The sequence below is a fragment of the Diorhabda carinulata genome, chromosome 4 (assembly GCF_026250575.1).
Source record: "Diorhabda carinulata isolate Delta chromosome 4, icDioCari1.1, whole genome shotgun sequence".
Taxonomy (NCBI): Eukaryota; Metazoa; Arthropoda; class Insecta; order Coleoptera; family Chrysomelidae; genus Diorhabda; species Diorhabda carinulata.
Window position 1 is genome coordinate 22,414,412 of NC_079463.1, and position 15,410 is coordinate 22,429,821.

The 15,410-nt window shown below is 30.2% G+C and overlaps 2 protein-coding genes across 3 annotated transcripts in view; one reads left to right on the top strand and one right to left on the bottom strand.

The window, feature by feature from the left end:
* Positions 1-925: 925 nt before the first annotated feature.
* LOC130892908 (integrin alpha-PS1-like) lies at positions 926-8,549 on the bottom strand. Its single transcript, XM_057798604.1, has 4 exons — positions 7,581-8,549; positions 5,554-7,237; positions 2,989-3,379; positions 926-2,921 (listed from the first exon to the last, which is right to left on the bottom strand). Exons 1-4 carry the CDS (start codon positions 8,366-8,368, stop codon positions 2,545-2,547), a joined length of 3,240 nt encoding a protein of 1,079 aa, XP_057654587.1. The 5' UTR covers positions 8,369-8,549; the 3' UTR covers positions 926-2,544.
* A 418-nt stretch (positions 8,550-8,967) lies between these two features.
* The window catches only part of LOC130892922 (hypoxia-inducible factor 1-alpha), a 38,164-nt gene continuing 31,721 nt past the window's right edge, over positions 8,968-15,410 (top strand). The window contains exon 1 of one of the 2 annotated variants that reach the window (XM_057798630.1): positions 8,968-9,187. In XM_057798630.1, the coding sequence (XP_057654613.1) occupies positions 9,150-9,187 (38 nt within the window). In that variant the 5' untranslated portion in view covers positions 8,968-9,149. Of the gene's footprint in view, positions 9,188-14,907; positions 15,208-15,410 lie in introns of those variants that run through there. The other variant, XM_057798629.1, reaches the window with a different exon arrangement.

Genomic DNA, 15,410 nt, shown 5'->3' on the forward strand with positions numbered 1-15,410 from the left:
GGTGGGTTCTGGGCCCATTGGTGGGTTAGAAATTTAGGGTACAGACAAGATACAGCACAGATATGTAGAAAGATTTGGATAGATAGAATTTGAAAAAGTCCTAATTTTAAAACTTTGCGTATGAGAAAATATTGTCAAAACTTTTTCAAATTATGGCAAAAAACATGAAGTTTGCATAACTTGAAGACTTAGGACAAAATGTGGCATTACAAACATTAAATAAGTGTAGTTAACTTTTATAGGATATTTTGGGGAGAAAATTTGAAACTGCTAAGAGAAAATCTATTTTATTTTTAAATATATATATATGTATAGGAGTACAAAAATAATAGCCAACATTTTTATAATAAAAAAAATATATATTAAAAATATTTACTCGCATATTAAGATGTTGAAAATTAAATTTTCACAATAAATGCAAGTAAATTTTTCGCACCATTCAGTACACTTAAAGCTAAAAACTTTTGATTCAAATGACATAGTGTGAATATAGCAAATGCATAGGCTGTATTCATCTCAACATTCGTGGAATACATTCGCATTAAATCTGTGAATTTGAAAACATTTTAAAAAATTGAATATTTTTATTTTAATTACAATTAAACATGAACAGAAAAATATTTCCATTTCATGCTCAATATCAGATTTAACAGCAAATGGTTTCCACACAAGGAAAAAACCAGGATAAAATAAACTATATTTATTTATACCAGATGTTCCCTAGTTATGATCTCAAAATTTTAATAACAATGGGGTTGTACACTATTCTGAGGAGATCCAAAGAAAATGAAACCAGTCAACTCTTTAGAGCAGAAGTTGAAGCATTTAGATAGTATGAAAGTAATTGTTTTTATCTCTGTCAGAATTAGTTATAGTGGAAAATATTATACATAACAATTTTGTAATTTTATACTATCACAGTCTATTTGTTTTTTTTTGTCATACGAAATCGAAAAATCATCCAGTTTTAAATTTATTGAGAAAAATTATGTTACACAAAACACAAAACAACTTTATACCCAGAAAACTAATACGAGAAACTTAATTTTTTACAAATGAAATTTTGTTATAGTTTTTTAAAATCAGTTTAATTTGAACCTAACTAATGATTTCGAAATTTGATATTTTCAAATTTGTATTAAAAATTGGTGATATTTCAGATAATGTTAGAAAGATAAAAACAAAGAAAATTCATCCTACATCATATTTTAAATTTTTTATTGTTTTAAGCCCGTTAACAGATTTTTCTAGTTACTACTAAGGGACCACAAAAATTACCACAAATATATGATTCATTATTCCATGAATGATTTTTAAATTCTTTTTGTTGATCATATAAAAAATGGCGTGATTTTGAGAGATCAAAACTACGGATTATCCAGTATTTTGGAATGGCAGAACGATGTATGAAGCGACAGTAAAAATGAAATCTACTCAATAAAATTTTTGAAATTTCGCATTAGCTGCCTAAAATTATTTTAAATATTAAGCTACACATAATTTCATAAATTACAAACTTGTTTTGTAATTAAAAAATATAGTTGCCAAAGGAGACGGAATTTTTTTTTATTTTAAAATGAAGTAGATTTCAATTTTGTTTATAATGATAAATAAATGGGAAATATTTATAATAAATACTAAATATATATGTATTCATATATTATTATTAAATAAATGGCGAAGCACGAAGAATATACCCAGTGTATGATAATTTGAGGCTATAAAAACATAATCGAGTCCTTTTATGTTTCAAAAACTTTTTGGCAAAACTTGAATTTTGAAGTTGAAATAATCATGGATTTCACTTGTTAGAAATTCCGAATATAATGTATTATCTAGTTACTTTTATGTTAAATCATTTACCAATATATTTATGAAACAACTCAAAATTAAGTTTTACTAATGAATTTCCCATTAATCCAGAGTGATTGTTAAGTACAGCTAATAACGGGTTTACATAAATATTTCACTAGAAATAAGTACAAAGTTTTTCAATATTTCCGTTTGTATCGAATACGACCATATCGTTCCGGATGTTGTTCAAGAAAAAGATTCTATAAATCACGTTCCAGTCATCATTTGATTTCACGTTACAGGGTGTTTCAATAATAATTCTAATTAAAAATCCGAGTTAAAAAGAGTAAATCTTAGAGTCTACTTGGAGTGAAAGGCACAAATCAATCACTAATTTAAACATTTTTTTAAATCTAAACATTCAAAAAGCAAATAAATATTTTAGCGTCCAATGGCACTAATAAGTTAAGTAATAATTCCAAAATAATTTTCAATTTCCATTATAATCAAAAATTAAATTAATACAAATATATTAATATCCCCTTAAAGCCGCCCCCGTCTTAATATTTACTAATCTAATTATTTAATATGATAGGACAGTGTTTTCGGTAGATATTTTCAGTCATATTTTTCGATGTATTTGTTAAAATGTTTTATTAGAACAATTTAGGTGAAAATGACATGTATTTCGGCACATTTACTTTTAAAACTTCTTAAATAACTTATATCAATGGCGACACAACGTTTTTTTTATTCTGTAAGTAAATGATCGGCTTCGCTTTTCTTTTGTAAATTTCCCGATAACGTAGGATCGTCACTGATACGTTTCCTTTTGAAGAAACCGCATTTATATAAAACAAATATGAGTAGAATGAGAAGTAGCAATCCTACGAATACGGCACCGCCTATTATCAACCAATTCAATTCTGTATCCGCCGAAACTATTGCCGGATACGCGATCGTTTCTGCTGAATATTCGGAAATCGTATCGGAGCTAATGTTGAAAGACCCATCTTCGATTACCACCGTTGCCGTCGATTTTATCACGACCCAATCCAAATTGCTGTAATCTTCAACTAGGGTCGAATTCCAGATACGGGATTGGATGTCTATTTCAGCCTGGTTACCTAGAGAACGATATAAAATAAAGATGTGTGTGTGTGGATACGAAGTAAATTGAATTTATTTCAATACCTTTGTTAAGTTTTCTTATCGTACATAATATGTCGATGCATTTTGCACTTCTGGAAAAGCAATCCATAATCACGATTTTTCTTCTTTTCCCCCCTTTTTCCGTCACTTCGTACGGGACAATATAGTTAGTACTTCTTTTGCTTCGAGAATGTGATTTGCTCATATTAAGTATTTGTTCGAAATCGCTGGGTAGCATTAAATTTTCCGGTTCGTCCGGTTCGAATTTTGAGGTATTTAGTTGTAATTCGTTGGGTCTTGCGGTTCCTAGCGGAGCGCAGAAACCGTCGACTCCGTACAATTTCGGATTATTTTCGAGATACAGAAGCCATTTACCGGGTCTATCTGGATAATCCGGACCTGGCGATACTTGTAAAGGCCATTTTATGAAAACCTAAAAAAAAATAATAAATAAACGAACGAAAGAAAAATTTCAATATTTTTAGAAGCTTATTCAGTAGCGCCCAATTTAATTTCGGGTCTAATCCTATTTTACCTGTACTATAGTGTAAAGTTCTAATTTTTTTCTTTTATTACAGATAAGTCGACATGTTGAATTAGTAAGTACAGTTTGATACATTTAAAATAGAAATTAAACTGTCAAATATATTGAAAGTACGTCTTCCATGATATTTCAGTTATTAAAATAAAAATTTATCTAATACAACACGCAGACATCATCCTTAAACCGTTTATTAAACAAATATATGATTAACAAGGTCGTAATTAACGTTTAATTACAATATTTTTATCACGAATAATTTAAAAGTGCTGCTAAAAAATTATTTACATTCCTGAGTGTACGAACTTTTCTTTTTATATATATAACGATTCTAATTACCTCGGATTTTTATCAGTCAGTATATATTTCAATCGTTGCATGTTAAATAATCAAACTTTAAATTATGTTGCAATTTTATTTTAACAAATTTACATACATTTTAGTTAAAATGATTCATCAATTTACGTCATATCTGTTTTAAATCTTAAGAGCACGAGTTCAAGTAAATTCGTGATTTCATTATTTTTATAATAAAATAAGAGAATGATTCACTTGAAAACATACTATGTGTTCAGATAAAAAAAAATCCGTTAATTGTACGTTAAGCATCGTTTTAAACTCGACCGACAAAAAACAAATTTTCCAGTGTTAAATTTTTTGGCGATTTATCAATATTTTTCTCATTTCTAGATCACTTTATTTTTGTTTGCACGCGACATTTTTTCACAAAAATTTTTAAATAAAAACATACAGAATGTCCATTGGCCTACACGATTTTCAGTTAAAAAAATTATATTTTTATTGTTGATACTTTTCAAAAACATTCATAACTCGTTATCACTTTTCAATGTGTTCTTTAGATAACACATCACCCAATAAGTCGTGTGATTATTAATCGATGAAATCTCCTATAACAGCAATACAATCATTTGTAGAAGGATTTGTCATTTGCCTCAAATGAGCATCAGTTTCAACAATTTGAAAAGCCAGATCTGGACTATAGGGTGGATGAGGAAGCAATTCGAAGTATAATTCGATCAATTTAACCATCGACTTGTGAAATCGAAACGTCATGACATTTTACACAAAGTCTTTTGAAAGTTGGTACTTTATAAACGTCATATGGATTTGACAGTTACAGCGCCATCTGTATGTCAATCACACGACTTATTGAGTGATGTACTTTTTTGTTCACAGCTAGTAATTTTTTTTGGAGTTATTAAAATCACCTGTATTTTTAAACAGAAAAATTTTATAGAATGAGTTTGAAAGGAATGATTCGGTATTTTTAAACTACTTTACTTTAATTTATCAATAATAGGTGTCAAGTCACATTTTTTAATTAATTGTGTAGCACAATCGATTCCCTCAAATTAATAAACGACACGTGCCAGTTCTAAAAATGATTTTTTTTCTAGTTTGGTTAAAATTTTCACAATATCTTGTTTCAATTTTATCGCATTTAGATACCACCACCGGAACACACAATATACCCTAAATTATCGTCTACAGACAGTATCTCTTTATATTTAGAAAGATAAAGAAAATATGTAAATAAAAAGCAGATAATAATACATTTCGAAAGCCCTTTTCGGAAATTACGACCCAGTTTTTTTATACATATCATATTCTCAATAATTTCTTTGTTGAAAGAAAATAATACCTACTGAAAACAGATTAGAATATTTTTAAATAAAATTAATGTATTTACAATGATAAAACCGTATTTATTCAAATATTATACAGTAATGGATATTTTTTTAATTAAAAATAGGAATTTCAATGTAAAAACTTTTTCCAGTAAGCACCCTATTTATTAAAATCGAAATCGATCAGTATCAAAACAAAGATTTTCGTGATTTCAAAGTACAAATCATGAAAAAAAAAATATCAAAACAAAAGTAAAACATTTTTTTTAAAACATATTCTACAGGGGGCGAAAAAAGTAATCGGAAAGTTGTTGACAAAATGGAAGGTACTTGATATGATATAAAATGACATAAATTTGCAGTTTTTATTTTTTGGAAATTAGAGCTTATATGAGTAGAAAAAAAAAGAAATGTTACCTTTACATCTGCTAAATCCCATTGTCCGTTATTATCAATTTGGTATTTGTGAATAACTTTAGCGCCGATATCATCCAAATATTTAACCGCCGATTCTCCAATCACTTTTCCACCATAAAACAAATTCGAGGACGCCTTGCCAGTTATCTGGAACTTTGCTATTTTCATTAAAACCGCAACCAACGTCGCTGACGTATGTTTAGATAATTCCTTGGACGTAGAATTGACGAACATATTTAATTGCAATTTCGGATCTTTGATATCCCTCGATATTTCGAAACGCAATTTGAGGTTAATTTTCGTATTTTTTTGTAAGGGATTGCCTATATTACAAATTACCAAGGTTTCGTTATTAAACAAACATTTGATGCCGTCCGATACGTTACGGTCGTTTTTCAACGTTACGTAACTTATCGTTTTGGGATGTACGACGAAAAGTTTGGCTTCGTAAGCGGATTCGCCGCTATTAGAAACGTTTACTTCCAAAACGAAATCTTCGTTTATGATTTGCACTTTATAAGCTCCGGTTTCATCCAAATCCAAATCGGTACTCGCCGTTAACGTCAAATTACTTTCGCAAATATCGTCGGAGCCGCATTCTTTTTGAAAACTAGCCCTAATTATTTTAACGGAAGTTTTATTCAAGATCGGCGTGTGGTAGGTGTTATTTTCTAAAGTATAATTCACTCTAAATTCGATAGGTGTCAATATATCGCTTACGCCGTCTTTTAAATTGACCGTTTCTTCTTGACAGTATAATTTTGAATATCCGCTAACCGGTACAACTGCCGATTTATACGGTGATCGTTTATCATGATGTAATTCATCGACAAACCAAATTCTATTGACGATTTTCTTTTCTTCAGCTATATTGTAAATTACGTCGAAGTTGGCGTCTTTTTTAATATCTCCTATAACCTTAAAACAAGTTTTAAACGAGAAACACGTATGGTTATTGTCGGGTATGTTGTGGCAACCTTTTTTCGAAGCATTTATATTCAATAATTCCGTGCTTTCCACTGTTATTTTGATATCTATAATTGGTCTGGCTTTAAATAAAAGTACCCTGTCGGATTCGAACGCTCCCACTAATAAATCGGGATAACCGTTATCATCCATATCTAGACCGCCGCTCAAAGAATATCCCAGTGCTCTTATATTTTTTTCTCTAATTATTTGTGAAGGTTCGTTACTTAAACCATTAGCTGAACCCAAATATATATAAACGGCTCCGTGATCGCTTTCGTAAGGGGCTCCTATGGCGACGTCTTTGTAACCGTCTTTATTTATGTCACCCAACGAGGTCATCGCGAATCCAAATCTAGATTCTAATTTTCCATACAATACGTTATCATAATGACAGTTGTTGTCTTCAATACAATCTCTTATATTGTAATAAATATATACTGCTCCACCTTTTTCTTCGCTGCTATAATAAAAGGGGGCGCCTACTAATAAATCGTCGTAACCGTCGTTGTTAACGTCGACCGCGAGTATTTCGTAACCATAACTAGCCGCGAATTGTTCGCCTGTTAATATTAAAGATATATTCAAATCTTCGTTGAGACTGTATTTTTTGAAAAAATACACCTGTCCGACCATTTTAGACCTCGGTGCTCCGGCTATGTAAGTATATTCAGTTTTGCTGAAAAAATGCCCTCCGCCGACGCTCATGCCCAAATAACTGTAAAAAAATTGTATTTCAACAATTTTGACGTCTCATAACATAATTATTTACTTCTAAGATCATATCTCGAATTTTCCTTATAACGTAAATAATGGTACATTCTCCCCACAACCCCCCTTTCAAAAACAATCAACTCTACCAATATTTCTATTTTCTTATTATTTTCAATTTTAAAATGAATTTATTCAACCCCACTTAAGAAAAAGACAACAAAGCAATTTTTGCTATAGTAAGCAAGAGTCAAATTATTTATAAACAAATTAAGTTTTAAATTTTACTTTTTTTGTTTACAAAAATGTATATATCGACTTGACCTACTTTCAAACAATTATACATTTACCTGTATTTATCAATTATATCAATGTCTCCAAACGGCCCGTGATATGTAGTCTTGTCTCTATTGAGGTATTCTCCAACAACAATCTGTCCAAAGACAGTACCTCTCCAAGTATAAGGACCGGGAGCACCTAACAAAGCAAACTCATCCCCAACAAATGATGCACTAGTACCTACTTGGCAAAATCCAAACTGCTGATGGAGTTTTTCCATAGGTCTACCTTTACATAATAACAAACTCTCATAGGTATTCAGATCTTTATCTAAAAGGTAGCAGAGACCTTGACCATAATGAAATTCTTCTAAATTTTCACTTTTTATATATCTGTGTGCACAAACTATTACAATACCACCGGGTTTTTGTGATTTGACGGTGACTCCTAACCATTGCCCTTCTTTAATTTCATTAGCTTCGTGAGGTTTTAAAACTGAGGAATCTGTTTCTGTATCGTCGTAATCGAAATCGGCAAATCTTTTACCATCTGTTTCTACTTGAATGCAGTCATCGTCATAATTAGAAATTGGACACTTGAATAAAGCTCCGGATTGATTCGTGTATGGTTGCAAATTTTTTCCGAGGGGTGCTCCTACAAGTATCCAAAATTCATTATCCGACTGGTTGCTCGGTAAATTTAGGGTGCTGTGTTGGGCAACGCTGAAACCAAAGTAAGAACCTTTTTGGTCTTCGGGAGCTTTTTTAACTAGCGGATCCCTATCTTCAAAATTAAAACACGAAATATATTCACTGCAGAAAATTAAAGTTATAATTAAAGTTCCTCGTGTAATAAACATTTTCGATTTTTTTTTTCAATTCACGAATAACGAAATATTAACAAATTAAAGTCACAGGTGGTAATGCACATCCATATTACATACAAAATCTAAATTAAAAAATAAACTGAAAAACATTCATGATCTCGTACTCGAGATCTTGAGAAAACAACGTTTTTCAATCTACTCCCATGAAATGTCACTGTCAGTTCGAGTAAAAAAGTGCGCTCTTCCTCTATGAAATGTTACTGTCAATTCGAGTAAAAAAGTGCACTTTTCCTCTATGAAATGTCACTCCTCAATTCGAGTAAAAAAGTGCGCTTCTCCTCTGTGAAATATCACTGTCAGTTCGAGTAAAAAAGTGCGCTGTCTTCTATGATCTGAAGTGCACTGTGTATTCCGAAATTTTTCAATTTAAAATTTATTCTTTTATCAAAAATCAAAAAAACTATTTTGATGTGTAATTACATCTTTTCCGGATGTTATTATATATTGAAATAGTATTTTGAACATTTCCAAATAAATGATGACAACGAAATTGTTTGACATTTTACGTTAACTCTATGATCCAATTATCACACTAACGCAGCTTCTTGCGGATATATCAGTAGATCCGATCAGTTTCATTTCAATGACATTTATGACAGACAGTGATCAAACGAACTTGAGTGTGTGTCTATTCATGTTACTTTTAGGTACATTGATTTCACAAGTGAATATAAAATTGTTTGTGCTAGTTTGATACATTTTTTTCATAGTGCATTTCCTTAGCAGTGACTAAGAAATACACCATATTGTTATAATGGATAGAAAATCGAAACCCCCGAAGGAAAAGCGAAGGTTAGTGCATTGTTATTTTCACATGCCTAATTAAGGGCTGTTATGAAATTTCATTTACGGTTATAAATGGTCCGTCCTTATAATTAAGTTAATAGTGAAGGCACGTTAATTTGTTTAATTCAATCAAAACTTTCAATAATAATGAACAGATTTTCTAAAACTTGGCATATTATTAAAAACATGATTGATTCGATTTATTATCACACCGTTATTTTCAATTTTAATAACAATTTAATCCCTAATTTAAAATATTCAGATTATTTCGAATAATGTAGGTAATGAAAGTATGCGTTTCAAAAGTAATACGTAAGCACATCATAGATACAAAAATTTAATTCAGATTATGTATAATGTAATTTAATATATTTGGAAAGTTATTTTTGATCTCCATCAACTTTCGAAAATATTTTTCGATATTTTAGGAATTGAAAGAGAGAATTTTACCATATGGTTTATATACTGGTGTATATCTCTTATAAAACTAGATCATTGGAACATTTTTTTATATTTCATACTTTATTATATAGTGCTTGAAGTAATATTGTACTAAAAACACTCAACTATCGAATAGAAGAGTTCATTGAACTATTCAATTGAATTTTTCAATTGTTTTTAAAACAATTTTTATATAAATTCGGCAGTACGTCTGTAAAAGAAAATTGATGGAAAATCTTATACATACATAACTATGAAAAGACTTATTTCGTTTGTGGATATTTTTTATACATTTTATAAATTTTTTAAATATTATTTAATAACTTAAAACAACTCTATATACGTAATCTTTAATATCTTATTAGCAGCTTATCGCTAATTTCTTTTAAAGCTTGATATTAAATAATGAATAGTGTTGATAGAGATTGAGAGTTTGGTACTACATTAAAGAGAACTTTCAAATATCTAAAAGTCGTAAGAGGTAAATAGTAGACAAGAAGCTATTTATTTATATTTAAAAGGAATTAGAATACTGTTTGAATATATCGGAAGAAGTATTAATAGACATAGGAAAATTGGAAAGAAGTGATTGAAAGAAGAACACAGAACTGATACAGCAAACTGGTTTACTCAAACAGTGTTTGTTTGGAAATGCACCCCCATTTGATAAGGAGAATAAACAGTAAGATGGGATTTGAAGAAACTTAACTTGGAGATTTTTTATCGATAAAATTGTAGAATTGTTTTGCTCTTCAGCCACTATGCCTAGAGGATATTTTATGGAAGACTCAGCATCTCATTATTCTCCTTCCAAAATATGTAGATTCCTTCCAAAGGGGGCAATTTTGCTGGGGTTTCGCCCCACTTTTCACTACTACTTCGAGGTACCTAAGCCTTTTGATGGAATGGACAGTACATTAGCAGAGTCTGCTGTCTCTATGGTTTACTTACTCTGCTATACCTATTGTCTTAAGATTGACCACTAGTTTAATGTTATTTCTGAACATTTCTCAAACGATTTTTGAGATATTGCTATGAATCTTTTGGATTATCGGTGTGATTTTGAGGATCTGATTCTTCAGTCATTTGTTCGTTATTTATGAGGCATCTCATGAGGACACAGTAGAACTGATAAAGTAAACTGTTTTATTTAGACAAACAGGACATCATATGTTTGCTTGGAGGTGCATCTCCAATTTGACAAATCTGGAGGAAATTAATTATTATTGTGAAGAAGTCAATGTTATTGTTGACAAAATAACAACAGATTAGAATAAGTAGTTGAAGGATCTTAATTTGGATATTTTGTATGGATAAAATTACTTGGAACTAAAATAAGGATCAGGATGTTCCTAGAATATTTGTTATAAAAATTTATAAATGCCGATCTCTTTCAACTACTTTTGGAATAATTTTTTGATTATTCTAGTAATTTTCCAAATTGATAAAATTCCACTGTTTATGGTTTAGCTTAGATAAATATTTTTGGCTATAAATTGATCAAGTATATATTTATTTTTAGACATAAATATAAATTATTCAAAATTATTAAAAATGTCGTTTTACAAACATTAAAAATATATTTTTCATTAATGAAGAAAAGTATATTAAAATGTAATTTGGATATGATTATCGTAGCCGCGTTCTTAGAAAACAATAATTATACTCATTAGTTAACCTACTTTTAAAATAAATGATAGAAGTTGAAATCGTTCCCTTCACCGACGACAGTCATTTGTTCATTTCACTGATAAAAATTAAACAATAAAATATTTTCATTTACAAGCTAGTTAATAATACATAAAATTGTTGCGAGTACATTTCCATTGAAGCAACATGTGTGCGTAGCATGCGTCGTTACGTTTTGTTGTTAGATGCCGCCAGAATTAGCCGAAGAATTTATTATTGTTCCTCTTTAGCTACTTGCCATGAGCTACAAAATTCTGTTACAACAAAACAAACAGAGATACATTAACATAAATAGATAAAACGTTATCTTTTTATAAAAAGTTCATACTTTATTTTACCATGTGTTCAAATTTGACCCGGAGTGATCAAAAATGTATTTTTATACAAATTTTGAAATGATAAGCATCACCTTGATTTTTGACCGACTTTGGTGCTAGTTTTTCGGCTGCGGCTCATTTTTTGAGCGCCATTTTGTCGTCTCGTGACCAGTAATGATGCTTTTGATGTATATAGGGTCTTCAACATGTCTTTTCCAAATTCTAATTGACGTTGACAGTCTTCATATTCAAAACATATTGAGTCGATAGTAGATAATAGCAATACAATATTGTCTAGGAGTTTGTAAGGGTCAAAATGGTCCTCGTTGTGCAAGTGATCCTTCCAGTATTTGAAACACCTTTAAGTTATTATTTTATTTTGGAAAGTAGGAAAAAATCACACGGGGCCATGTTTGACAATTATAAAGGTCATTAAAGTTTTGTTTTTGGTTAAAAATTCACGGGATAGTAATAAAAGTAAAGAGGGTGTATCATAGGGATTTAAAAGGATTGAATTAGTGGGAAAATGATGTTGAATTTGTATCGACCGATTGAGATTAGAACTTTCAAGTTTTTCCAAACTCGTCAAGCTTTTTTCCGTAATGGCCGGTAAGAATCCTTCCGCTGAGACGTTTGATTCTAGTTTCTACGACACATCCCCTGCTATATGACAGTTTATTCCCATCCATTATAATTACTCTTTATTTTAATTGTAAATTCCCACAATTGGATTTTTATTTTCTATTTGCTGGTCTGTATATTTTCCATGTCATTTATTTGATTTCGTGTTGAGAATTATGGAAGGGGTCAAAGATAATGAAATTGCTCGTTGGCGTGGAAGCATTCCAATTATTCTCAAATTTATGACTAGAACTTTCGGAGTATTTTGCGATACCCTCGGATTATCAACATAGTCTCGTAAAGGATTTTATTTCGGGATATTGTTGCAGTTTAGAATTTGATGGCTTAAGCTATTAAAGTCAAGACCGTGTAAGCTCTATCATAATACCACAGAATAAGTGGCTTTTTATTGTTGCCTTGGGGTAATTTCCATTAACCGTTGTATATATGTATAGGGTTTCCCTTTTAAGTTGAGGTATATAAATATTATTATTTGTGAAACCTTGAAAGTTGACTATTAAAAAAAATATGAATCGCATATTAACAGATTGTCGTAAAAAAATTGACTATTTCATAGTTGATTCAACACGTTGAGCTTACGTTTTATTTATCTTTGGAAAAACGTTAAATTAAATTAAAAAGTATCAGTTTCGAGATATGTAACCCATCTGAGATTTATACCAGACAAACAGCTTAGACACGAAAAAAATTTTACGATACAAATATAAAACCTGTTTCGAATCGAAAAAACGATTTTTTTGTTTATCCTTTTATTAGTTGGATAGTGGAATAATCTCGTAGAACCATGTCAGTTTTAATTTCTTTGGTACCGTTATTCATTTTTACAACAACCATTATAGGAATTACGCACTTTTTTAAGCTTAAATATTAATATGAGTTCTCAGTAATTAAATTAACATAAACGTATTTTAGAATTATTTTACATCAACAGTTATACCAACTATTAAATAATTTTATAGTGTTGCTTCTGATAAATTGTTTTTCGGTAAACGTAATAGAGATTATATCTAAAGATAATTTTTGGATACTTTTTTAAATGAAATTATCAAAATGGTTTATAGGAGGAAGACAAAGTCTAAATGTTTATACAAAATCGATATTCGATTTACATATGAATAACTGATAACTTATGAAAGATTGTCGATATAACCAATATTTAAATACATAATTGTTGATATTTTTTTATTCTTTAAACTAGAAATCTTTTCTTGTACGTCTAGCAAATCTAAAAAGCGCTTGTAACTAATAATTCTAAGGTCGATGTTTTAGTTAAATTTTATTATTTTATTTTGTGTTGGAAATGGAAAAAATTGAGTATCGAATTGCATTCAAATATTTGTTTTTGAAAGGCAGTACGTCAAGACAAATGAAAAAGTAAATAGATTTTGTGTAAGCAGACTCTTTGCACTATCAATGGCCAAAAACTACGATAATGTCATTTAATAATTTCACCAAATCATATTTACTTGATAATATCTCCAACTGAGTTACGTGTCTGGAAAGTTTCGAGGTTTAGACTTTATCAATGAAATTCGCCCTTGATTAAATTTTATATAAGTGTACTAGAGAATGTTTAGTAAAAACGATTGTTTTCGGAATTAAAAAAAGTCGTAAAACATTCGCGGAATTAAATCTAGACGCTGAAGACAGAAAATTTTATGAATTTAAAAACCGCAATCTCCTCTTATGTTTGTCTTCGAAGTACTATCACTTTTAGTATGAATAATGCCCGGTTCAAATCCATAGATTCCCGCAAACGAAATAAACTTTGTAAAAAACTGTTTTTATAAAATTATTCTTAGTATAGTCTTCTACGATTCAAATTAATATTTTTTATTTTTTAAATATATACAAGAATGAATGAAAGAATGATATGATTGATATGAAATTAAATAGAAAACCTTGCTACCGCTTTTTATTGTATTTTTTTTTAAATAATTGGAATTATTATTTCAACATGTACGAGGCTTGTTCATAAACTTATGTTCCCAACGAATTTTTACAATGAAAAACAAGTATTGAATAATACATATTCTTTATGCCAAGAAGATGGTTAAAACCTGTTTTTTCAGCTCTTACTAGCCGTTTCTTGTCATCTGGAAGCATTTTCCAGACCCACATTGTACAAATCTTGGCATATCCATGTTGTGAATGCTGACATTTCACTGAGATCCCGAACTGTCACTCTTCCTCTTTCGCAACGTTGTACGTCCATCTTTGCGTACATTTTGCTCACTCTTACACTTTTTTTCATCAACATGACACAGTTGGAAATAGTGAGAATGAAATGGAAGCTCCATTTTTGACGACTACCAAAAATAAATTTTGTAGGCTGGGAATCAACATACAGTCCGAATACTGCCTAATAGCATTCCTAGCGTCCGCAGCTTCTTGGGAAACTTTAATTTGTAGACAACCCACGTATGTTGCTAAAGAAAATCTTTCATTTCGATAACTACTTGTTAATAACTGTCAGTAGATAATATTCGATAGATACCGGAAAATTTCGAGATATTATACATTGTATCAATGATTTGAATTATAAAAAAAACTACATATTATTCGCGCTTTCAAGTCTGTCATTTCTCTTATGAGTATCAGATTAGATAAAAATTTGTACATACAAAAATACATCTTAGTTGCCAGGTGTAAAGAGTAACGAAATCATTTAATTGTAAAGTGAGATTCGACAATATTCGACTAAATGTTTCACGTGTCGCAAAATTCGCCGATTTTCAATAAAAATTGTACGAATATTTCGATTGATTCTCACAATTCGTTCGGTTCGAAAATTCGACCAACGGGATTATTGGCGAAATTAGGTGTACCGTGTCAAAATGACAACCATTACGATTACGGTCGTTGTTTCGATTATTATCAAAACGGCGTTTACAACGTTTGTCGATTTGTCGAAGTTGGTGATATCGAAGATTTCATGTAAGTTATATATAAACATAAATATCTATATAATCCTCTACATTTTGAACTGATTCACTAGGACGTCGTGTATATTCGCGTGCCGAAATCTTATTTCCAATCATTCCATGATTGGATGTTGTAACGCCTTTGAGTGATATTGGATTATTAGTTTGTTGGTCATCGTATGTGATCTGAAAATTACGTCATCTCTTTCCAATTTA